Below are 25,168 nucleotides of genomic sequence, written 5' to 3' on the forward strand. Positions count from 1 at the left end.
TGTAATAAGCTTCACTTATTGGGAAAATCAGTTGGGCTTTCTTCTTGCCCCATTGCAGGACTCCAGGCACACCCTTCACGGAGTGTTTTACTGGAGGAGCAACCCCTGGAGTCCAGTGCTATTTACATAGATTACAATGTGATTGATGCCCCCCCCCCCCAGAGTTGTGTACACAGCTGGTGGTGCCTGACGCCTTTGGAATAGCAAAAATTGTAATTCTCATGTAAATTATTTGTAATTTCATTTTCTTTGGAGAGTCATCCAAAATCAACCTTCTTCTTCAGCGGATGCTAAATCAAATCTTTTCTCAAAGTTTTCCTAGAACTCATCATACTGTTGAAAGTTGGTTGGTCTACTTGTCATGTTAAGTCTGAACTCTGAATCTCTTTAACGCCTTTACTACTAATACTTTCAAGCATGGTGGCTGGCACAAAGGCAGTGTTCAGAACATGGTTCCTGAATTAAAAGTAAATTATTCTCCATGAGATATACCCAATTGCCTTGTAATTTTTCTCTTCCTAATTTTAATTTGTTGTCATTTTAGTTCACAGAGAATGGACTGTGCTCCTATTTATTAAATTAAATATCTGCTTGAAGTAGCATATTAAAAATTAAGCTTAGTTAAATCTCAATTTCCTGTAATCATTAAATAAGTTGCTCATTGCTGCATCTCTTATTAGCTTGGTTCAATGATTAGATAGCAATTAACATGAATACTTAATGACCACTTTCCTATTCTGATATAATACTAATGATACTTGCAGTTTAAAGTGCTTTAGGGTTAATTATAAATGCTCATAATTTGCCTACCCTTCTGACTGACAGTACCTTCTTATGCCTAAGAATATGACGAGTACTTTAGGCCTGTGTGGGAAGGATGCTGGTCTGCAGAGGCTCGGCAATCAACATCGTTAACTCTTCAGTTATCTCGGATCACCTCAACTATTTCAAGGTTCCCTACTCAATCATCAGTGGTGCAAAAAAAAGGTTTATTTTAAATGTCAGAGTGTTTTGTGATAACAGCAAAGAAGACATTTTCTTGAGCAAGCAACTATCACAGTGTCTTACGCTCAAGGATTTATGGGATGAAATGGTAAATTTCACTTTTTTCCCCCCGCCTCTCTCCGTTTCGATTTTTCTACACCAATGCTAATTCTTTTGTGGCCATTTAAACATTGTTTTTTTTCCCCTGATATAATTCTTTGATTGTAAGGTAACTGTTAAAGTCAGTGGGTGAATATTACACAGAGTCAGTCATTAGACAAAATTCCTCTCTTACAATGTGATGTGAGTATCCTGTGTAGTATTGTAACCATCATAGGCCATTTCTACATTCTCATACATTCTTCATTCATATAATAAAAGGCTGAAGTGAAGCTTGTGGTTAAATACCACTTGTCATTTCACAAACTCAGTTTCTTCACAAATATTCCCATGAATATGTCCATGTTCAATTATAAGCTGTCCAGACTTCCAGACCATAGCCTTGAATCATGTTTCTTTTCTGTTTTCCCACAACAGAGGATAGTGGTACAGTGGCCATGGAAAATATTCCATAATGATTATGAATACATTGTTTAGGTTAAAAAAAAGTTCGTATTTATCTTATTGAATTATTTAGCCTACCAATCATTCTAGAATTAAGATAATAACTGTTATGTGCAAAACAAAACTACAATGCAGTCAACATTTTATTATACCACTTCAGCAGTTATTATCAGAAGTTTAATAGCTCTGTCATGATGACATGTTGATAGCAATTCATCAAAACAGTTCAAAAGGGTGATTTGCACAAGCCAACTTTAGGGAAGGCATCTATGATCAAGAGGAGCTGGAAGTCACCATGGCGTTTAACAAATTTCAGTTTACAAATTGAAAATTTGGTGAACCAGAAAGATCTTAGTTAGTCTCGAATTTTGAAATTGTCTAGAAAATTGCAATGAATTTAACTCAAATCAAAAGCAAAAGTAACCCTCACCTTGTAACTCTCCCATGCCTCCGTCAGTACCTATTAGACACTAGGAGCTCAGTAAACCCGTGTGGATTAATGTTGACTGAATCGGGGAACATGGCTGCCGTCCCCATGAAAGCATGCTGTGAGGGAAATTAAACTGTTTTATTTAATCTCTGAAACTGAGTGGGAAATAAGTTAGCAGGCTTTAAAAACATATTCCAGAATGGGTACCGATATCTTTTTGTGGGCTACTTTATTATGCTTTTTTATTCATGCATGAATTCAACATTTTATTATAAGTATGAGAGTGCTATTTAATTAGAAAGTTAAAATTGTCAGAGAATTAGTGGCAAATGATTTACAAGTAGAATATTTGCTTATACTTGATTATACTGTTTTGGTCATTATGAATCATAGCATAATGATTCCTTGCCTTTGAATAAAGATACGAATTTTCATCTACTCTTAGCACACTTCAAGAAATGTAATTTAAAGCTGATGAGTAACCAAGATAGTGTGTCAGGGAATGCAAAAATATTTACTTTTTGTGGAGGGCAAATTAGCTGAATATGCAGATAGGAATTTTCAATAAAATCTCAAGCAGTGTGTTTGAAAGGGCAAGCATTAATAATTTGTTGCTCATTTAAACAATTGTTTTCAAGGTCCCTCATCATTTTCCTGTACCTCAAATGAATGATTGACTCAGATCACTGGTCTTATTAAGAATCCATTCCATTGAATATCTTAGACTTAATTTTTATTAAATTTTTTATAACTTCCCTCTTTACATTGTTCAGATCCATTGAACTTGGGTATTTTGTCATTTAGAGTAATAACTCATCAATCTGTTAGTGCAACCTTTCTTTATGTTACTTTTCTTAGTGCTATGAAATGCGCTATTATGAATCTCTGAAATGTTATAAACCACCAGATTGCTAATTGCTTTTGATGCTGTGAAAAATAATTACTCCACATTATTTTTGATATTTAATTGACAGTGTAATACATTTAACTAAAGACCTGCAATAAACTATTTCTAATTACTGAGGGTGGTGGAGTGGAAAAGTAGGCTGTAAAACTTTACAAGGGAAAGAATGTTTTCTCCATTACGTTAAAAGTCATTGTTGATATACTTTTTCAAAGACCCCAGAAAATTTCCCCAAATGGGAAGTCCTAGAAAGCTAGAAAAGTTGTGGAATATTTGTACTCACGCCATAGTAAGGAGATTTTTAAAATTATTATCTTTTAAACATTGTAATGGTAATTGATGTCATATACTAAGGTCACCATGTTTACACTAAAATTTTTCCTTCTTTTGTAGGAAGAATTTTACGAGGTAGATGATCATACATTGCTAGAATGTGTAATCCTTGTCACTGGCCTGTGTTCAAGTGATTCTGCATTCGTAGGCCATTCAGCTGAAAATCTGTGTCAAATGTCAGTTGTCATTGAATAGAAAGCTATATCAGGAACTGGGTCGGTTCTTAGCTCCCAAGTTAAGAACATGTTATAAACTGATTCCTGAAGATAACACTTAGAACCTGGTGCAAGGAATTCCCACAGTCTAGAAGGGTCATAAATTAGGGTAAACCCATTAAGCTCATTGAATAGATGTACACTGTTTTTATTCCTCTGTGGCTCTGGGATATTTTTAATAATCGACATATTCTATTTTTCCCCATAACCTCTGGTTAAAATAAAATGTCTCCACTGGTAGTTCATTACATTGCTTATTGAATTTACATTATGTACATTTTCCAAAAATAGACAACTAAAATAAGTGACCTGTTTCAGGGAATGTAAATTATTTTCAGAATTTCAGAAATTGAAAAGGGATAAGAGGAAGGAGAAAATGCTGGGCTGGTGTGAAGCGATAGCCCGTAACCCTCACAGAATTCCAAACAACACCCGAACACCTGAGATCTCAGGGGATTTGGCTGATGCCTCACAAACCTCCACACTGGTGAGTGAAAAGTTATTTTTACCTCAAAATAGCTCTTGTGTAAATGCGCACTAAGGAAATGGGGAGAGGGATGACGTTCCAAGAACATGTTATCCTTGTTTACAATAGTATTTGCATTTGTGTTATATTGTTCCCACAGATTGTTTAGTTAATGGATATTAATAGAAATATCAGTGTCATAATAATCATGTTTAATTCAGATTAAACAGGTTTTTTCTTTCTATTTTTATACCCTTCCTTTATGTCATGGATGTTTTATATCTAGTATATATCTTGTATCCTATACTTGTATAATAGAATTGGTGGAGCAGAACAAGTGGAGTTACCCCAAAACAATGAAAAATCAGAATCACGTATTTTAATATACATTATAAAATGTCTGAAAAAAGGGATTCAAAATTATAATTTTGTATGAAATTATGAATTAAATCATTGCAAAAGTGATTTGAAAATAATTCAATACTCTAGTCCTTTATGTTTAGTTTTCTGCTTTGCATTTAAATGCTCAGCTTCAAGTACCCATTATCTTGCAGCAATTAAGAAAAAAACTCATAAGCAAAAGGAGCTTTGTATGGTCTTTGTTTAGATTTTTGCTGCAACATTCTTCATTTTTATTTAAAGAAGGAAAATTGCATTTAGTTTGTAAGTTTTATTTCAACATATTAGAAAAATTTTAGTTAGTTTTACCCATTATAAAAGTAAAAGTGTTTTCATTAGCCTAATTTATTAGTTAATGAACATATAGTTAAATATGACCAAAGCTTTTAGATTTGTTTTTAAGTTTGAGCCGTTTGATAATTTCTGTTATTTTGCATAGAAATAATGATCTTGAGCAAACACTAGGTGGGTATAAGAGAAACCATCTCAAGGAACAGGCCTCTGTTGACCAAACAAGGCTGTGGAAGTCTTGCTTTACTTCATCACCGTAGGTTGTGAGGGGGCTGAGGGTGTGGAGAAATGTGTGCAAAGCCATTGGATGGTCAAAGTTCCAGGAAATAGATTCTTTGAAATTATTATCCACACTGTCATCTTATTCTTTTGTAAATTATTATTCTAAGTAAAACTTCTTGGAATGTGTTACCATCATTGAAACACACGTTACACATTATTTATTCATAAAGCTGGACTTTGTCAGGTATCATGCAGTAGCTAAAAATTTTAAAATAAAAAAAAAGATTTCAGTGCTTTCATTAAAGTGGCTTTACTGCTTAATTCCTATTTCATAGAGTCAGAGATCAAAACCATAAAAAACCTTAAGCAAACATTGGCCCGGCTTTCTCTTGTAATTGGGTAACCTAATATTAGCTTCATTGTACAGATGTGTGAAAACTCTGGCCCAGAGAAATTAATTGACTCCACAAGCGTCACTTAGCTAGTAAATGATGAAAGGATTACTGGAGGCTGGGTTGGCTTCCCACACCAAGGATTTTTCTACAATACGGTACTATCTCACTTTCTGGATGATATTTTCTTCCCATTCAAACACTTTTAATTAAGAGAAAGAGACATCAAGTTCCCAATTTAATTAAATCCAGTAATTAATCTGTTAAAATTTAATGCTTTGTTGGAGGATAAACTTCAGCCACTATAACATAACCTCAAAAACTCAGTTTCTTAGTATAGAAAAATCAAATATTTCTTTCTCATTTCATAGGTCATGTGCTCACCTTGATGTTTCACTGTTAAATGATTCAAAGATACAGATCTTTTCATTTTTTGATGCTGCCTTCTTACACACATGGCATCATAGCTCACTGAGGACAAACCAGGGACTACATGGGCCATTGTGCATGGACTATTTATGGAGCAGCCTTGAATATGTGGACATCCTTCCATTGGATAGAACCTAGTCTGATGGCCACGTCTGAACTGTGAGAGAGGCTTGTAAATGTCAGGCAGCTATGTGACCAGGAAAAGCAGATGGAATTAATTGAGCATCTAGTTCGTTTTCTCCACAGTCCATCTTGCCAAATATCATGCCATGTTCCTACTCTCTCATGAAAGAGGGTTATTACATCCCAGGAAAGATCATTAAACATTCTTTCAGTCACTGGATTCAGCTCAAGTCTGTGGCGGAGAATCACCTATGATTAAATAACCTGTATTTTGCAACCAGCTCCCACCACACATTCACACCCAATATACTGATAAGGAGTAGGAAGAGGAAAACCACAATAAGCACTCATGCTTGGAAAGAGAGAGAATCAGAAACATGTGGGAATCAGAGGTGAAATCCTACTGGATGGGCATTATGAAGCCTCCCTAAGCGAGAGCTCAGGGAGGATCCCTGAACAGGCCTGTCCCTTGTACATGGTTCTCTGTAGCCTCTAGTAATGAGCGCCCCACCCCCCGGAAGTTCTTCCTTTTCTATTATTCTGCTTGTTCCCATGTGAAGTGCGTATTGAAGGCTGTATAGCCTGAAATAATTTTTCCTGTTCGGATGAAATTATGGGACCGAGAATTGTTGTAAGTCTTAAATATTTCAAGAGTCATATTTCTGGGATTGTACTATTTTACAACTACAGTCCTCTGAAATATTCATGGGGCTGTAATCTATTTGCCTCCTGACAGTCATGTGCCTCAGTGAATTCTTTCTTGGATGCCCGGATTCCCCTTCCCCCAAGTTTCTCTCTCAAGATAATATTTTCTTGAAAAATAGGAAGATGGAGCATATTTTTTTAAAATTTAATCTTTATTGTCTTTTTCCCATTACCATTCAGTCCCCTATATTCCCCTGCCTCCAGAAGTTACCACACTGTTGTCCATGTCCACGAGTCCTTTTTCCTTTTCGCTCAACCCCTCCACCCCCTACCTAACCCGATGTTTACCAGAGATACTTTGTTCAAATGAGTTTTACTTCAGCTCTAAATCTCCTATTTGCCTTCAGTCACTTTATTCAAATGTAGATTTTTATTGGATGTTTGTTACTCAACACTCATGTCAATGCCATGTTCCACTGTTTGGGGCTTAGAAGAAGCCAGATATTTTGTCCAATAAGCTCTGAAATCTCTGAATTCTGTCTACTTCTGGTTAGGAACCTACTGTACTTTCACTAGCTAGTTCATTTCTGAGCTCATATTTCTTTTATAACACCTTGCACAATGTAGCTGGTAATAGTCGACATGCATTATTGCTTTGTTTTCCATCTATTTTGACTTCTGCCAGCCTAGCAGTCCCACTGTCTGCTACTCAAGTTCACTGAAACAGCATCTCTACTCAGAGTTTTGTCAAAATATTGTGCAGGCAGGGCTTTCGCCCAATGAAATTTGTTTCCTTGCCACCTGTTGCCCAACCATTAAGCGAGTGCTACGTAGTTTAGATTTTGTTGTAATAGCACAGGCTTTTGTCTACTACCAATATCTGTATTGGACTAGTTACAAAAGTCAAGGTACTACCAGGAAAACTTAAGCCAATAATTTTAGCAGAGAACATAATTTGGAAAACTATTTAATCTGCTGTTGGAACACTGAAAAAGTCAAGAGGGTATACACAAGTTTAAAAACAGCAAGAAGTAACAACCACCATACAGAGGAAGAGCACAGGGAGGAGGCTGGCATTACTGGAACCTAAGCAGCTGAGGAGGGGCCCCTCAGAACTGCACTGCAGACTTAGGAGGGATGCTTCTCCGCTGCTGCAGGGAGCACTGTGGTTCAGAAGAGGGACTCTGAGGATCGAGGACCCAGACTCCTGAAGGAGATGCACTTCTCAATCCTTATATATTCAAGTGGGAGGGGCAATAAAGATGCTTCAAGGAGAGTGAAAAAAACAAACCAACTTGGATACTGGGGCCAAATTTTACTGCTGACTTAGAGAAACCTCACTGGGATGACACTGAGGGAAACCGAGGGTCAGCAAGAAGTGAGTCCTCTCTCTGTTCCCCTTGTAGTCTAGCTCCCTGTACCACTAGCATTGCACAACCCGCCCAAGCGGTAGATGGCAAGGGAGAAATCTGGCTGGAAGGCATGTAGCTCTGACACCTTAAAATGGAATTAGAAAAACAGATTTAGAACTGATGGTATAAGCTCAGTATTCAGAGTGAAAATGAAGAATATGAGTTTTGAGAAATAAACCCATGCATTTCAACACCTTAATATGGTAAGGGTTTGCTTCTGCTCATGATTGTCCAGCTATGAATTCAGGGATCCCTGCTTCTCCCCTCTCGTGGGGCCACGGTCTTGAACTCAGGGCCTCTGAGTTTGTCTGGTAATGTTAAAAAACCAAAACAAAGCACCTTATACTGACTATATACCCTTAAGCAATTTGCTGAATCAAATCAGGGTTTCCATATTAAACTTAAAATGAGGCAAAGGAGGTCATAAGAATCAGAAATAGGAAAGCGAAAGATTTTCCGAGGAAAAAAATCTACGGCAGTCGAAACAGAAAAATGCAAAAAATGTTGTTGGAGGTAGCCAGCAATAACTCCAGACAAAAGCACTTTCTTATAATCAATAGTAATTCTTCGAGGCCATACACAGATCTGGGTGTGTCACTATTTGTTCGACGAGGTGATTTGCCACTTCATTCACGTGTTTACCTTTTCCCGCCTTCTGTACGTGGTCTGGTTTGAGGTGCTTGCTGATGTCCAAAAGATGGGAGAGGAGAGAGGAGATAAGAAACTTTCTAGGAAAAGTATGTGATGCATATGAATAAAACTCAAATGAAAATGATTTGTAGTCAGAGGTATGTATAAAGCTTTATAATTTTCAAAACAATCTTTATGTTTTGTTATAGTTCACAACCACGCTGAGATGTATACAATACAATTTTAATTATCCAAATGGTAAGGAAAGAGTGATTGTTAAGAATTCACGTAATTCACTGCAAATCATAAGGGCTCAGGTCTTCTAATTTCTAGGTTTACACCCACATGAGAAGTGAGACTGTAATTTGCATACTACACTTGAAAATACTATAAGTCAAAAGTTAAATAACCCTCCTGAGTAACAAGTAAGAGGTGTGAATTGCTGAGCCTGACTTCTGTCTGAGTTTAAATTCTAAGATTTTTCCAATTTGCTATGAACTCTCTCTAGTAATAAGAAATATCTTATCGATAATACACATTTAAAAGATCACATTTGAAGTGACTGAACAAAGTACTGCTTTATACAATCTGACAAGTATTTATAAATAAAATGAGCATCTAAAATGATTCATGTTTAATTACGTCATAATCTCATATTTTCAAAATAAAAGAGTTATGTTGGAGGTTAAAGTTTCATATTTACTAAGCCTATGAAAAATCAGAACAATGTGCTTTATTTTGACTTTTTTCAGAAGCATGTGGATGGATTGTATTTTATTGAAGAGCCACAACATTTTCAGCTTTTTTTGTTGTTCTCATGGCTTACAGGCTGCACTTTATTTTGATTTATATTAAACCAGCCCACTTGGATATTTGTGTAATATAGAAATAAGCCCCTAAACTTCAGACTTTCTAGAATTCCTTTCCATATGACTAAATGAACACTGTCATCCCCTGGATATTACACATAAAATAAATAAAGAAATGCATAGAATTCACCCAACTTTCATTAATTACAAGAGACATTAACATTAAACAATGATATCACAAAAGAGCAAAATTTGATGAAAACCTAAGGGAAAGTAAGTCCGGTGGATCTTTTCTATAGACAGAAAAAACTACTACTGTCTACTGTGTTATAGACAGTATAGCACATTTTTTTTTCTTATTCTTTCCCAAAACTTGTAAAAATGAGGTGGAGTGTGTATCATTTGCTTTTGGAAACAGCCATGTCGAAGTCTAATGGGTCAAAGTATTTTGTATTAAAATTAACAAAATATTATTTGTTTCTTATATTAAAATATATATTAAATAGAGTATATTAAAAAAACAAATTATTTGCCTTCATAACATTCACCAGTGGAATTGATTGAATTGATTGCAGTATGATGTATTTAATATATGAAACTTAATCACCAAATTAGAGTGGAGAATTACATCCTATTGATAAATGACCAAAAAATTTGATCTAATTCAACTATCTTTATGCACTGGTGTTAACAAATAAAACTGAGGCATGAAAGCAATGTGCTTCATAAATTAGTAATATGGAGATAATATTTATTTTATAAATTAAGGACATGGGTATGAGGACCATGTGTGTATTATCAATGGTCTAGATTATGTGCCTAAAAGTTTCTTTCCCTAGATCTTTTCATAGCCAACTTCATTATTCAGGGCTTGACCTATCTACCTTAACAGTCCTGAATAGAATCGATCCTAATATCGCACTTATTCACTCCCTACCATTTCTAGCTTTCTTTTTTCATAAATCCACCTTTGTCTGAAAATATTTATGGAGGTATGAATGCATGTTGGTTTATTTTCTATATTTTTACACTAGAGTATAAGGTAAAAAAAAGAGAAGATCTGTCCTATTTACCTCTCTGTCTCTGGTGTGTGCACCAGAGAGGAACTTAATACAATCTGCAGAATGGATAAACAGTTTGAACGGAGAGCATTTACTGAACAAAAATGAGATTGCTTTTTGTTCATAAAGTCTATTAAGTACATTATTTCATATATTAAATACCTTTTTCTTATTAGAAATGCCAGATGCCTTAAAATATGGAAGAACGAATTTTAAAAATCAAAGAATTCTGAGATGATTTCTGTGACACACAGTTAGAGTTTTAGAAATGAAGAGTATGATTATAAAAATTTGCATTCTGTTATAAAAAGATTCTTCCTTTGATGAAAACTTTAAATATTGCAGATAGTTTTCTTAGTGCATAAGAGAATGAAATATAAATTTGTCCTTAATAAGAAATTATGTTTACCAGTTGATATTTACAGGAGTCATCTTCCTCACCCTCCAATTATTCCCATTGTGTACTTTTAGTTTAACTAGGCTAAAGGAAATCACATATAAGCCTACAGCGAATGGACTGGTATTGCCCCACAAACTTAACCTCTCTTAGAAACCAAATATAAGGTAAATAGAAAGAGGAGTTTGAGTATATTAAGTTTCTTATTAAACCTATTGACTTATTTTCAGCTAGCTCACCTTTATTCCTTTTAGTCCCTGAGCAAGAGGGCTAGTTGTTTATTGTGCAATGCAATTTATACATTCTGAAAATAAATTATATCAGGGCAAATAGAGCTTTCAAGATTTTTAAAAACTCATTTTCTCTCTCCTTTTAATTGTTTCTGATTTGGTCATTTATCAGTTATTGTTTATGATAGCTATTACAAAGCCTTTACTAAGTACTGCCAAAGGCAATAGTGAGTACATTTTTATTAGAATAACTATAAAAAATGAGGGAAATTAAATAAAAGACATTATGTCTTCAAGAGCTTTGATTTTTATAAAAAAAGCAAAATCGTTAAAAATATATCCCAGTGGTTGTTATGGAAACAGATTGAATTGAAGGCTGCAAAGGGGGAGACATGCTTCAAACATCACACCATGAAAAAAAATTACAATCTCTATGCCGCTTGAAGTCGCATATTAACGTTAATTGTATAGTTACTGAACAATGTCAAAACATGAATATTCACAATAGTAATAACTGAGCCAAAAATGGCCCTCATACGCAGAGATCTTTTCCTCTCGGGAATTAATTGTGAGACCATGTTCCCAGCTGCTCCATATCAAAATGCGTCACGTCTGTCTGTTTAATTTAGATATAAACAAAATTGTGAACTCTTCAGAAAGATGCCGAATTCTCAGTAGTTGTTAAATTCTACTATGTGTATGGTGTTTAGAACACATGAGATTTTAAGTATCCTGATTACATTATCTGAGGACCAGTGGCAGAGTTGTGGATACACAACTAGGAGACGCCTCATGTGTATGGGTGGAATTGAGGAACACTGTTTCTCTCCACTCACCAAGGACAAGGGTTTCTTTGTCCTCGCTTTGGTGGGAGTGTTGTTAGGCTTTTTGGAAAGGGATCAGGCAGTATCAATTAAGTTGAAATTCGTCAGCTTGTTTTTGCATCAGTAAAAGTAACCTGGAAATGAGGGGAACATTCAAAGTAAAACGGAAGCACTCCAGACCTATTTTTGTAGTCTTCTTATTCAAAAGACAAGCAACATCGAGTTCTGAGAAATATTTATATCTCAAAGCTCAATAATTAATATACAAAAATAGTATTTTAATTCTTATTTTATGCCAAAATGTTTAGATATGTAACTCAAAACTTCACAGTAACTCTGTAACTAGGTATTGCTGTTCACATTACAGACAGAAAAACTAAGGTTCAGAAAGACTAGGTCAGTGGCAGAGCAGGAATTCAGAGTTCTCACTGTGTCTGGTCTTCTAGGCTACTTCTTAGGGAATATTTTGTTCATATAAATATTTGACAGATGGTCATATGATATAACATGATGGCTGTTTACCTAGAACAGTACTCTAGTAGTTCACCATTCTAGTGATTGTACTGCCTAATGACTGGTTTGTATTCAAAGTTGAACATTGTTGAGTTATAGATTGGAACTCCAGAGCTATCTGTTATCAAGGAATAAAATAGGGAAATAAATTACAGAGATAATGAAGAATTAAAAACTATTTGAATCATAGTAATTACCCACTTCAGAAAGTATCTTCATTTATTATTTAACTACTCTCAATTTAGAGGCAGCTTTGTACCAAGCACTATGCAATCAATAAATGGTATCGTGGGGGGACATGAACGCAGTCCTTATCCTCAAGACCCAGTGAAGAAAACTAATGAATGAATATTAGATCTAGAGTAGAATGGGGAGCAAACCAAAGGTGTTGGAAGAGCCCTTAAATGGGTATCTAATCCAGTCGTGGGGATTCGAGTGTTTCCCAAGCCACACTAAGAGGTGGTCATATAAGGGAAGTGGTGGTAAGGAGAGAAGAGGAAGGGGCATCCTATTACTGCATCTGACTTACATTTATTTTGTAAATTGTGCTTTGTTTACCTTTAAAGACATCTTATGTACTTGGTATCATACGTAAACAGAACCATCCTTAGGAACTGACTTAGAGAAATACCCCGAACATAATACAAGATTGTACTTTCTATACGTAGTGAAACTAACTAAATATTTTCATACAATTTATTCAGCTTTAATATCCAACATGTAGTATTTGCATTTGCTCACTTGAAAAAACACACAGTGGGAAAATTATGCAATAAAAACCAACATCCGTTGAATACATACTATGTACCAGGCGCTGTTCTGAGCACCTGATGTGTTACCAACTCATTTAATCCTTGTTACAGCACTGTGGGACATGTACAAAATCCCTATTGTGCAGAGTTAAGGCTGGAAGATAAAAGCACAGATTTTATTAGAGGAATACAATTTAATTTTATTTAATCTGAATAAATTTAATTCAGATGTAAATTTAAATCTGAATTTGTTGCATATATTTCATACAAAAATGATTATTTAAATAAGTAAATAAATATCTCCCAGTGTATAACAAATTAAACTTTTAATTTAATTTTTAAACTTTATTTTTATTGTTGACACTATTACGTATTTCCCCATTTTCCCCCCTTTGCCCACCTCCACCAAGACCCCCACCACCTTCCTTTTGGCCATGACCACACTCTTGTCTGTGTGGGTTAAGCTCATATGTTTTTTGGCTTGCATGATTTTTTTTATTAGAGTATGGTATGTTGAATCTAATGATATAAAATAAAAATGTGTGTATATATATTATACATTTATACAGAAGCGTACACTAAAATTTATACATGTTAATATACATTTATGTATAAATTATACATTTGCATATATAAATGTGTATTACATATATATTATATAGTCTACATTTCACAGACAGAAAAGCTTAGGTTTTGGCTAAATATCTTGCCCAAGGGAATTCATCTGGACTTGAAATATCTCAATTTAGTGTTATAGCAGTGTTATATCAATTTATATAATGGTGGTAATTCTCTTCTGAGACTTTTATTTGTACCTACTAAATGTTAAAGTGCAAATAAAATGTAGTTGTAAATAGTGTGTAAAATAAATTTAGAGATAAAATACCTGTTGGATCTATAGTAAAATAATTAATTGACTGGTTGATCATCCTCATGAATACTAATGATTATCAGCTACATTTCTAGAGGAAAGAATAAGATTATTTAATAGGTTCTCTTGCATAGGCTTCATCTGTTTTAACTATTTATCACAATACCAGTCAGTAAAATGTCTGTTCGACATATGAAGCCAATCCATTAGGTTAAAAGCCAAAAGCAACCTTTTAGTTGATGGCCCGTTAAATAATTTTTGTATCACCAGCGTAATTGTGAACTATAGTTCTTAGGTGGAATAATCCATGAGTACAGCTTTGTGATTTTATATTAAGAAACCAGCAACTCAAATGCAGAAATCAGAACTTAGACACCTGGTTTTTGTGTTTTTGGTGCAGCCCACAGGAATGACATTTAATTTAATGATCCAGTAATTCTTTAAAGATAAAAAATGAAATAGGTTTTACACTGAAGTTACCAACTTGTCAGCTTTCATAGACACATTGTCACACCAACCAAATTTTATTAAATGTATTTGTGACGAGACTACAGACAAAAATTGGCTGCCTTGTTTTCATGGGTTGAATAATTTCACCTACGGAAACTAGACAAACCAACACCATTGAAGGGACATAACATTGCTGCTATTGTTATTGCCTCTCACCATGGAAGAACAAACTTAAAAATTAGTGCAGTTGTGTGTAAAGGGTTTTATCATATGCTGTAACCACATCATTCTCTATATTTTCTGAAATATCTTATGACTAGCTCCACTGCCAGTGGGTGGTTTTAATTCTTTTTAGAATTATACACTAAGTGAAGGACATTTTTATAAAACACATTCTTTTACCCAGTCTTTATGCCATGTGTTTGCTAACCTTTGCAAAGCTATAGTACATTGATTTTGCTATGCACAAGTAGATGGCAGAGCAGAGATTAAGTCTGCTTCTCTATAAATAAAATTGATTTTATTCTACCTTCTGATTTAAAAGGGATCAAGTGATGTTTTCTTATTAGATTAAAAGTGTCCGTCTCAAATCTTTGACTTTGAATACTTGCCTTTCTACTCAAATGTCTACTCGTGTTCAGCATAGTGTTTCACACTGCCTGAGACACCAAGGGATTCTGGAAAATACAAAAAGGAATAAATTCACAACAATGAAAAGAGATTTCAACAAACTTCAAAATTTAGAAAGCATAATTATTTCACTTCTGTATCAGTTTTGATAATTATTTTTTCTAGAAGTATGGCCATTCATCCAAATGGTGTCAGATTCTTAAACTTATTAGTACACATTAGGTCATATTGTTCTTTCAATAATGATACCATATATAATGATGTCATCTTTTACTCTCTGATACTGGTATTTTTTTGAGTAGTCTCTTTTTTTAATGATATTTCTCGTTACTTCTGGCCCGTGCTTTCCAAAGAATGAATTTTATACATTGTCAATTTTCTCTATTTGGTTTGTTTTTATCTTAACTGCTCTATTGAGATGTATTTTAAACAATATTAAGTCCAACCATGTAAAGTATACCTTTCAATAGTTTTTAGTATATTTACTGAGCTTTATACTTATTATATTTACAGAGCACCCCCCTGTGCAATCTAATTTTAGAGCATTTTCATCATCCCCAAAAGAAATTTATATCCATTAGCAGTCACTCGGCTGCCCTCCTTCAAACCCCCCAGGTCCAGGAAATTACTTAATCTACTTTGTCTCTCCAAATTCATCCTTTCTCAGTAGCTCACACAAATAATGCTTTTGAGGTTAATTCATGTTGTAGCATTATCAGTACTTTATTCCTTTTTATTGCCAAAATAGTATTGCACTGTATAAATACACCACACTTTCCTACCCTTTAATCAGTAGTTTTGGGTTGTTTCCACTTTTTGGCTATTGTGAATAATACCGTTATGAACGTTGATGTACAAGTATTCATTAACAAATATTTTCATTTTGTGGTTAGATATTTATAGGTGGCATCTTTTGATCAAATAGTAGCTATAATTAACAATTTGAGGAGCTGCCAAAATGTTTTTCACTGAAATTCTCAATAGGAACGTATAAGAGCTTCAATTCCTCTCTATTCTCTCCAGCATTTGTGATTGTCTGTCTCTCTGACTATAGCTGTCGTAGTGTGTGTGATGTGTTCATTGTGATTTCAATTTTTGATTTGCCTAATGACTAATGATGCTGAGTGTCTTTTCCTGTGTTTTTTTAGCCACCCATATATCTTCTTTGGAGAAATGTTTATTTAGTTGTCTTTTAATGGCAGAATTGTTAGAGTTCCTCATAGGTTCCAGACATAAATCCCCTATAAATGATTCTGTATGTGAAAATATCGCAAATGTTTTCCCTCAGTGTATGAAATGTATTTTCCAATTTTATGACATCCTTTGAAGCACAAAAGGTTTTCATGCAGATGAAGTCTAACTTATCCATTTTTCTCTTTTATGGCTTCTGCTGTTAGTGTTGTATCTAAGAGATCACTGCTAAGCCAAAGAGCAACTCCTGTGCTTTCCTCTAAAAGTTTTATAGTTTTAACTCCTATACTCAGGTCTATAAGCCACTTTGAGTTCAAGTTCATTCATGGTATAAAGTAGAGATCCACATTCATTCATTCGAATGTGCGTTTTCATGAAATCCAGTTGTTCTAGCACCACCTCCCACTAACTAGAAAGACTAGAAAGACTATTCCTTCCCTATTCAATTTTCTTGGTCCTTACATATTTGTAAGTATTTTATTCTTTTTATGGAATGTTTTCTGTCTTCTATTTTTTAAGTTGACTTGAGAGACAGAGAGGAAGTGGGAGGAGAGAAAGATAAATGAAAACATCAATTCGCCATTCCACTTATTTAGGCATTCATCTGTTGCTTCTTGTCATGTCCCCTGACCAGAGACTGAACCCGTGATCTGGGCGTATTGACACAAAGCTCTAATTTACTTTGGGTTCAATTTGTTGTTTATTTTCTAATTTCCTGAGACATACTGATATCACTGAATAGCAACTTTCTCCTTTTCTAATACTGGCATTTTTGTATCTCTTTGCATTTTTAATACTTTCATTTTCTCTATTATCATATTTAAATTGGGTCATATATATCTTATGGATAGTTATACTTTTTTAATTCACATAGGAAGTATATTTGCTTTTCAACTGAGTTTAATATAATGACTTTTAGTTTTGGCATTTAAAGCTACTATTTTACTATTTTTGCATAGTGCCAATCTTTGTTCTTGTTATCTTAATTTGAACCATAGTTCTGCCATTCCCTACTTGTATAGTTATAGGCAAGTTAAGGCTCAGAATATTTAAATGATTTGGCCAACTCCAATAGCACTGGGTCAAGAATTCAGTACTTGATAGGATCAGTACCTGATCCTAACACTTCCTCTAATTTTTATTCATGGATTTTCAGTTCTGAATCTGCCACCAACTAGTAGTGAGTAGTTACTCAACTTCCCTGTGATGGTAGGTGTATGGTGTTTTTAAATACTCCTCCCCAAATAATGAATTCTTATCTGTCCAAAACAATCCTATGGTATATTTAGAGAAATTATTAAAACCCATACTAAAATTGTTTCAACTTGCTCATGTAAAATTCAGCCTCCTCAGATTGTTCTTCAGTAGTTCTGTGAGTTTTCCAGGGGACTAATTCTCATGAGCTCAGAAGTCTGCCTGCCTTCCTTCCTTCCTTCCTCCCTTCCTCCCTTCCTTCCTTCCCTTTTTCTGTTATAGCCCTATGATGAAGGAGCCTTTGTGCCTTTTCCTGCCAATGGTCCACTCAGAATCACTGATTTTGGGGAGGACACTTCCCTCTGCTAATGATTACTCTTTCTACCACCTTTGGCCAAAAAGGCTCTTCTCATTCCTTGTCTTCTACTACCTATTTCAAGTTTGGAACTTTATTCCTTATAGCAGAGAGACCAAGGTTCATCTGTAAACAAGCAGTGAAGTTCAGGATAAAGAGTAAGTGTCACCAGAAACTAAATTACAACTATTATGGAGATGTTGATCTGAAGATGGGTCCCTGTAAAGTTAGATCCTTCCAGTTCCATGGAAACATTGATCCAGAACTCAGAGGGGTTTGCCACTTGGGATGTTGTGTTCAAGAATAAGACATGGTGGTATGTTGGTCATCACAAGGTAGTTTTATTACTTGCAGCAAGTAAAGGAGACAGAGGATTCATATCCAAAGCAGCACACTCCATCTCTCTCTCTCTCTCTCTCTCTCTCTTTCTTTCTTTCTCTCGGAGAGTTAGTTATTTCTTATACACACTATTCGGTCAATTACATATTGATTTCTTCTTTTGTCTAGACTTAATCCCCTTAACCCAATTCCTGCCCCCTTGAGTTCCTTTCAACTTCATCCTGTTTACAGCTGCATCTGCAAAATACTATGCTACATTCTAATATTTAGCAAGAATAACATTTATTAATAACATTTAGAATTGCCCAGACCTTGAGACCCTTGTTCTATCTAACTTTACCACCGGAAGCACTCCAGAGAACTTCATGGTAATTCCTGACACTAGAAAATAAAGACATTTTCACCCAATCTTGCCTAAAACCATCATATGTTGCCCATCACCAGCCTCTTCCAAGGGGAACTGTGCCAAGCTAAGCAGAGTTCATCTTTACTTTTCTTCCAAGAGACACCTTATTACATTATTTTTCCCATTTCACTGATGAGGACGCTTAGATGAAGACATTTCAAGGAAATTTTCCCTTGTCACTAGGCAGAAAACAACTTTGAAAATATGTTAGATTAAATCTTTGTATAAACTAAATTATACATGCTTTTGTAAATTACACATGAAATCGATGAGTTTGAGATACAGAGCCAAAATCCATAGATGAGCTGAACTATTCATCTGCCTGCCCGTCTAGCAAGAATTTTGACTCTGGGATTTTAAGAGCCCTGGCAGTGGTCTTACCAATATCTACACACTTATTATAAATTATAATAAAATGTTATTCCAACTATTCTAATTGACTTTATCTTCTATAAAGATAATTACTATAAATATTTATGTGTGTTACCAATAATAACCTAGGTCTACCTATGCAGAAGGCTGCATAGATCTGAGTATACAAAGTAAGACCGTGAAGAGAGTGACTTAAGATCCAGTATGTGAAAAAGTTTGACTTTTTCATAATACTTTATAGAAGTTGAGCAAACATAATAAATCATCTATGTCCTATGTTAGTTATATATATCACAAAAATTAGTTGGAAGGACATAAATCAGTCTTATAATTTCTCAATTAATATGGTTACTTGGCAGGGTTGTATCAGGGGACCAATTCCTGCTACTATTCTATTAAAGTTACAACTTTGATGTGTGTAAAACAAGGCTATTTTTCACAGGCTTTTATTTCTGTGTCAAACATGAAATTAACTCAGGTACTGATTTACAAGCACACTTTTTTTGTTTTGTTTTGTTCCTGGTAAAGAACATATTGTCCCTCTCTTCCAAAACAAAGCGAAGTACAAAATACATGTTGCAACTCTTTTCTTTAAAATGTAACAAGACAACGCATAGCATGGCATATGTTCATTGTTTTTTGCTTGTCAGAAGGGCTTAAAAATGAAATCAGGATCCTAATTGTTCCTATTGTGGAACAATTGGAATTGATGATGAAATTGCAGTTCACTGTGTTGTGCTTCTAATTGCCTTAGGAAAGCTTTGATTAATGTTATGCAAGGGTGTGCACAATAAACCGAAATGTGTTATTCCACAATAATTGTCCCCATTTCCATTGAATTCTCTGAATCATCTCCACTTTATTAGGTTGTCTTTCTAAATAAAACAACATGCTCCCCGCCATGTTACTCATTTTCACATGAAAGTAGCCCAGATCACTCAGTCTGAGGTAAAAACAGTAAATCATGTTTCTGATCAAGCTCTAAACTGAGGTAGAAGAAGGAAATTAAAAGTAATTTTTCCAGTTTGGAGATTTTTTTGTTTTGTTTTGGGTTTTTATAAATTTACTGATATAAATGATATATAGTACATTATTCACAATTAATAATATAATAATTACACTTAAAAATATGCAGTACTCTTTATTGTAATTTTCATATAATGAACAGATACAATTGATGCTCTCAGGTTAATTAAAAGCATGTTGTATCTGTACTCATTATATTGTGAATAGCAGAAAAAATTGAGGAAATATTCTTCTAGCATGGAATAACTGTTAACTGATCAGCAAAGAAGTTGCCCGCATCACTGGTGAAGGAGTAAATTCTGACTTATGTCTTCATTATTTCACTTATTCAGTAATGCAGAAGTAAATATCAACCAGTATTTACATCTGGAACTATACTCATTCATCAACTATAACCAGAGGTTGCCTATAATGCAAAAAGTACAGCATAAATCAGTCTGATCTTTCTAGTTTTCCCAAATGAGTGATAATAATCAGGAAAAACAACTTAATTTTTCATGTTACTGTTACATTAGCTTGTTTTATTCTCATATTAATTATGTGTATTATGGAGGACAGATATTATTACCTCCATTATACAAACAAGAGAGGCTTGAAGATTGAGAAATTTATTCAGGGTCATACAGTTCAACAAGGAGAAGGCTGGTGGCCTTGGGATCATGTCAGCCTGAATTTCCACCTTGTTGAGTCCTGACTTGTTCCTTACTCCTGTGAATTCTATGTCTGTATGAAAGACATAACAATTTGTCTGTTTGCCCAGATTGGAAAGTGCATCCCTTCCTGATATGCAACTCCCATCCCTACCCATTGTCTTACCAAATCGACCACAGATCCATCTTTTCAATTTGTCCTCAGCTCCATTCATGCCTCTATCATATCTGCTCTGTAATATTTCACTAGTTTCCCAATTTGCCTATCTGCTTCCAGGCCTTGCTGGAACTTTTGAACTTTGCTTGAAACTTATGTTTTCAAAATATACATTAGAACCCACCCAGTGCTCTAAAACCAGCAATGGATCAGCACTGCCTATAGCAAAGATAGCACAAACTCTGAGCTTGTTAGTGTAATGTATGAATGAGAAACTTCACACTGTATTTACTATGATGACTCCCTATGGTTTAAGCTCTCGCCACATACACTGAAGAAAAACCACACACACAGAAATTCTTCGTACTAGCTGACTAAATGCCTCTGGTCCATTTTCTGTTTTCTTCCATTTTCTTTATGGATTAGCTTTTCTGCTTCCCTTTTCTCTGAAATCTTTACTTTGACACTTTGGCTTTTTATTTTCTTTGACTTCTGTTTGGATTTGAATCTAGTAAATAGACTGACTTTGGACTTTAGACTTGGTACTAACCTGGCAACTCTTGAGTGTTGTACCTGGAAAATTCCCTTGGTTCTCACAGTGGAAAATTCAGTTGAGAGGCATCTGGCCCTCACTTTTTTTATCAGCTAGGGTTCAGTACAGGAAACAGAAACTATTCTAGGTAGTTAGTTAAGAGGGGAATTAAGTCGTTGGAGGGCTGAAGAATTTTTCACCTGAGCTTCTAAGAAATAATTCCAGAACTACACTCACTGGCCCACTGGAGAGAGTGCTAAGTCTGAGATTACTTTTTGTCCTAGACTACGCTGGAGCAAGAACCCCCACCTGTACTATCACAAATGCCTCTCAGAATCTATAACACTAATAACAGATACTTCACCGCTTCTGCTAGGGGACCTCAACAGGTTCACGGCCTTGACTGAAAGCAGCAACTACCACACAGGCATTAAAAAGAAGACCTCATTTCAACTTTTCTAAATCTCAGTACAGCATGTAATTGATGGACCTCATGCACTGAGAACCCTAGATGCAAGGGAGTCTGGAAAAACCAGTTTTGGGCTTTTTGAATCTGGAAGGAAGGAAGGAAGGAAAGAAGGAAGGAAGGAAGGAAGGAAGGAAGGAAGGAAGGAAGGAAGGAAGGAAGGAAGGAAGGAAGGAAGGAAGGAAGGAAAGAAGGAAGGAAGGGAGAAAAGGAGGGAGGAAGGGAGGAAGGGAGGGAGGGAGGGAGGAAGGGAGGGAGGGAGGGAGGGAGGGAGGAAGGAAGGAAGGAAGGAAGGAAGGAAGGAAGGAAGGAAGGAAGGAAGGAAGGAAGGAAGGAAGTTGAGTGAGCCAGTCTGGAGTCCTCAGCATCCTTCAAACTTTAGCTCCTGGGCTACTTCTCTGACAGTGTTGCTTTTCTCTCCTCTTTGTACTTTTTTCAGGTATAATTTCCTCCTTTACATGACTCATCAGTATACTGTGATTGTACCAACAAATATATACATATATTTAAAGAAAAGTAGGAAAAAAGAAAAACTTGGATTCATTAGGCATTGTTAGATCTAGGCTGCATTTATTTCCAAATAGTAAATCAAATAAGAAACTGAAATATAAGTGGAACTTAATCAACAAAACAAACAAGGGAGCAAAATAGAACTAGAGACAAGGAAATAAAGAATAAACTGACAGTGACCAGAAAGGAGGGGGAAGGGAGAAAACAGGGAAAGAAGGGGAAGGGTAAAGTCAAGGAACATGAATAAAGGACCCATGGGCAAAGACAATGGATCAGGAGTAGGGAGGTGGGGGGATTGAATGTGGAAGGTGGGGGATGGGTAGGACAAGGGAGAGTAATGGGGGGAAATGGGGACAACTGTAATTGAAGAACAATAAAAAATTACAAAGATAAAATTAAATATAAAAATGAATCCTATTTGTGGAATGCTCAAACATTTTGAATTAAACCTTTGAAGGCTTTAATTAAAGTATTCACAATTCAAACATACCCACAAAAATCCTGCCATTTCAACATTGCTCCAGGCTATAAACAATATGTTTCAGAAACTAAACCAAAAAATGGACTACGGAGATAAAATCTATCTGCTATTTGAAAAATTACTTTCAGAAAATTAGGAAGTCAGGTGAGGCTAAAGTCTTAACCTCTGTGCTGGACAAGGTGAGAAGGTACTTCCTGTGTGAGGGGGGCCTCAGATCCAACTGTTTGTCTAATTAATTTATCCTCAAACATAACGGTTCATAATCAGTTCAGTACAGAACTGTAAGATAAATGTAAATTTATAACGTACACGTGCATTTCCAAAAATAAGGCTGGCAGAAGCACCAGCCCTCTGGCCGGCGGAAACAGAGGGCAGAAAAGCCCTGTGTTTACAGACAGAGGCCTGTGTTCTCCTCGCTGGTGTACATATGACCACCGTCCAGGCCCCGGAGAAGAGCGGCCTCCTTCCCACCTTCCCTTTCCTCTGGGCCTGTGTGTGCTACCCAGGAACCCAGGGCAGGGCCACTGTGTAGTGTGGAAAGAGCGGTGAGGAGATCTGGAAACTTTTGAATATTGAAGTTTCTCGATGTGTGGCCTAAACTGGCATGTATGAAAATGTGTACATCAGGAAGGAGAGTCATAAATATGCTAGTGACACAAAATGTCTATGGCAGGTTTTATGAGATGATGATGTTCAAGAAGCCAGGATGTTTTGTTTTTACGTTTAATAAAACAAGTCCTCTAGCCTTTCTCTGCCTCTATAATGAAGAGTAAGGATGGAAAAATTATCACTTATTTTCAACTTATAAGGTGGTGTCAACCAAAAAGAAAAAAGTGTAGGCTGGAATGAATAAAAAAACATTTTTTTGAGCAAAGGGTTGCAATCAAGGAGGCACAGATTCAGGTAGCAACTCAAACTGTGCTCCAGGAAGGACAAGGAAAACCGGGGCTTTTATCACAAGTTGTAACAAAAGAAACTTTTCTTACTGACTGTGTCACGTGGTGTGATGACTCATTCAGAAAAGATTGGTCAGGCCGGTTGGAATCTGAGGTAAGTGAATTTCAGAATGTGCTAAGTGAGGCAAGGATGAAAGTCCAAGCATTCAAGCCTCACTTAGGTCCTCAGGACAAATGAAGGATGCTGGCTGTCCAAACGGATTGGCTCCTTTCAAGGTGAGGAGGGCAAACGGTCTGGTTGCCATGATAAGGAGGAACTGAAGTTCCTAATGTGGTTTCATTGCTGGTTCAAAAGTTCATAGGTGGGATGAGTACAAGGCGAAGTTTTTCACGGCCGTCCGACTCCATTTTTGTTCCTTTGATGTAATGACTCTATCATGACAATTTTCACAGTGGAGTTTAACAAACTGAGCTTCTCTGAGTAAAATAAGTTCTTAGAAAATCTAGAGCAAATGGGCACCGAGCAAGGGAGTATGCAGCTAATGGTCAGGAAGCATGCTAATAAAAATGTATCTTTCCTTTTGGGTACTCTTTGCTCTTGCAGTTTTGGTATAAAGGGATCCTGGCTGGGGTGTCCAGCAACTTCCTGACTCAAGGGCTCATTCAGCTGCTCAGCATGGCTGGCACCCCTTCCCCAACTCTCTGCTCCATGTGCAACCCTCCTGTACCCGGGTGTTCACTGAAAGAGAACGACCTTACCAGACAGAGTGAGAGGCCTGGGCTTCTCTCCTCCAATCCCGGTACAAGTAGCTCTATGCCCTTGTTGAGGGCCTGCGAAGATTGTCTTCTGCTTTGAACAGGGGAAGATTCAAGATGTGAAAGTTATAATTGATGAATTTGTTCCAGAAACAATCTAGAACACACAGCACTTGTTTTTTGATCCATTTTATCCTAATACATAACGAACATTCACACGGCCAGAATATCCAGTGTTCGGGGCTGAGGGGGAAACTACAGTGGTATTTTATTTTTCCACAGTGAGTTGCTTTACCAACCATTTTTTTCTTGCGAGTTGTTTTTGAAGCCTGTGTGTATGTATGCATAACACTGAATTCATATTTTTCTGTTTTGGATGCAAATACCCCTCATGCCTCTTTTGATATCAATTTTACTTCTTTACAAAATTTAATTTCTTCTATAATCAGAACTATAAGTACATCAATGAATGTATTTTTAAGTTGTTTTTTGAAATAATCATTTGAATCCCCCGAAATGTGCCTCCATTCAGCTTCATTATTTAGAAATTATACTTATGTAAGAAAAATAACCACAGAACATAAATTTATAATGACCAAAGCATTAGATTTTATTTATAAAATGAGGAAAGTAAGAATCCTATGAAATATAAAAGTATGAAAACCAGATGACTATCAAGACTCAGTTATTTCCCATCTTTTGTTTCACTCCTCCAGTATCTGTCAAGATGCTTTCATAGAATTAAGAGCACATGTTTTTTTAAAAAAGGAACATTTAAAAAGTAGACCAGAAGCCAAATGTTTGCAATCAGATGGACATCAATACCTGAGAAATCTTGCATAGGAGTTTTCAGGGGTTTGC

At 35.7% G+C, this 25,168-nt stretch overlaps 1 protein-coding gene across 4 annotated transcripts in view; it reads left to right on the forward strand.

Moving 5' to 3' along the window:
* Window positions 1-25,168, forward strand: part of MARCHF1 (membrane associated ring-CH-type finger 1) — a 402,183-nt gene that overhangs the window by 149,858 nt on the left and 227,157 nt on the right. For 2 of the 4 annotated variants that reach the window (XM_053658329.1, XM_053658333.1), the window contains exon 2: window positions 3,769-3,917. The exons of the other annotated variants lie outside the window; for them this stretch is intronic. In XM_053658329.1, the coding sequence (XP_053514304.1) occupies window positions 3,807-3,917 (111 nt within the window). In that variant the 5' untranslated portion in view covers window positions 3,769-3,806. The remainder of the gene's footprint in view (window positions 1-3,768; window positions 3,918-25,168) is intronic. 4 annotated transcript variants of the gene reach the window in all.

Source organism: Artibeus jamaicensis, unplaced genomic scaffold, assembly GCF_021234435.1.
Source record: "Artibeus jamaicensis isolate MK-2021 breed Jamaican fruit bat unplaced genomic scaffold, CSHL_Jam_final scaffold_537, whole genome shotgun sequence".
Classification (NCBI taxonomy): Eukaryota; Metazoa; Chordata; class Mammalia; order Chiroptera; family Phyllostomidae; genus Artibeus; species Artibeus jamaicensis.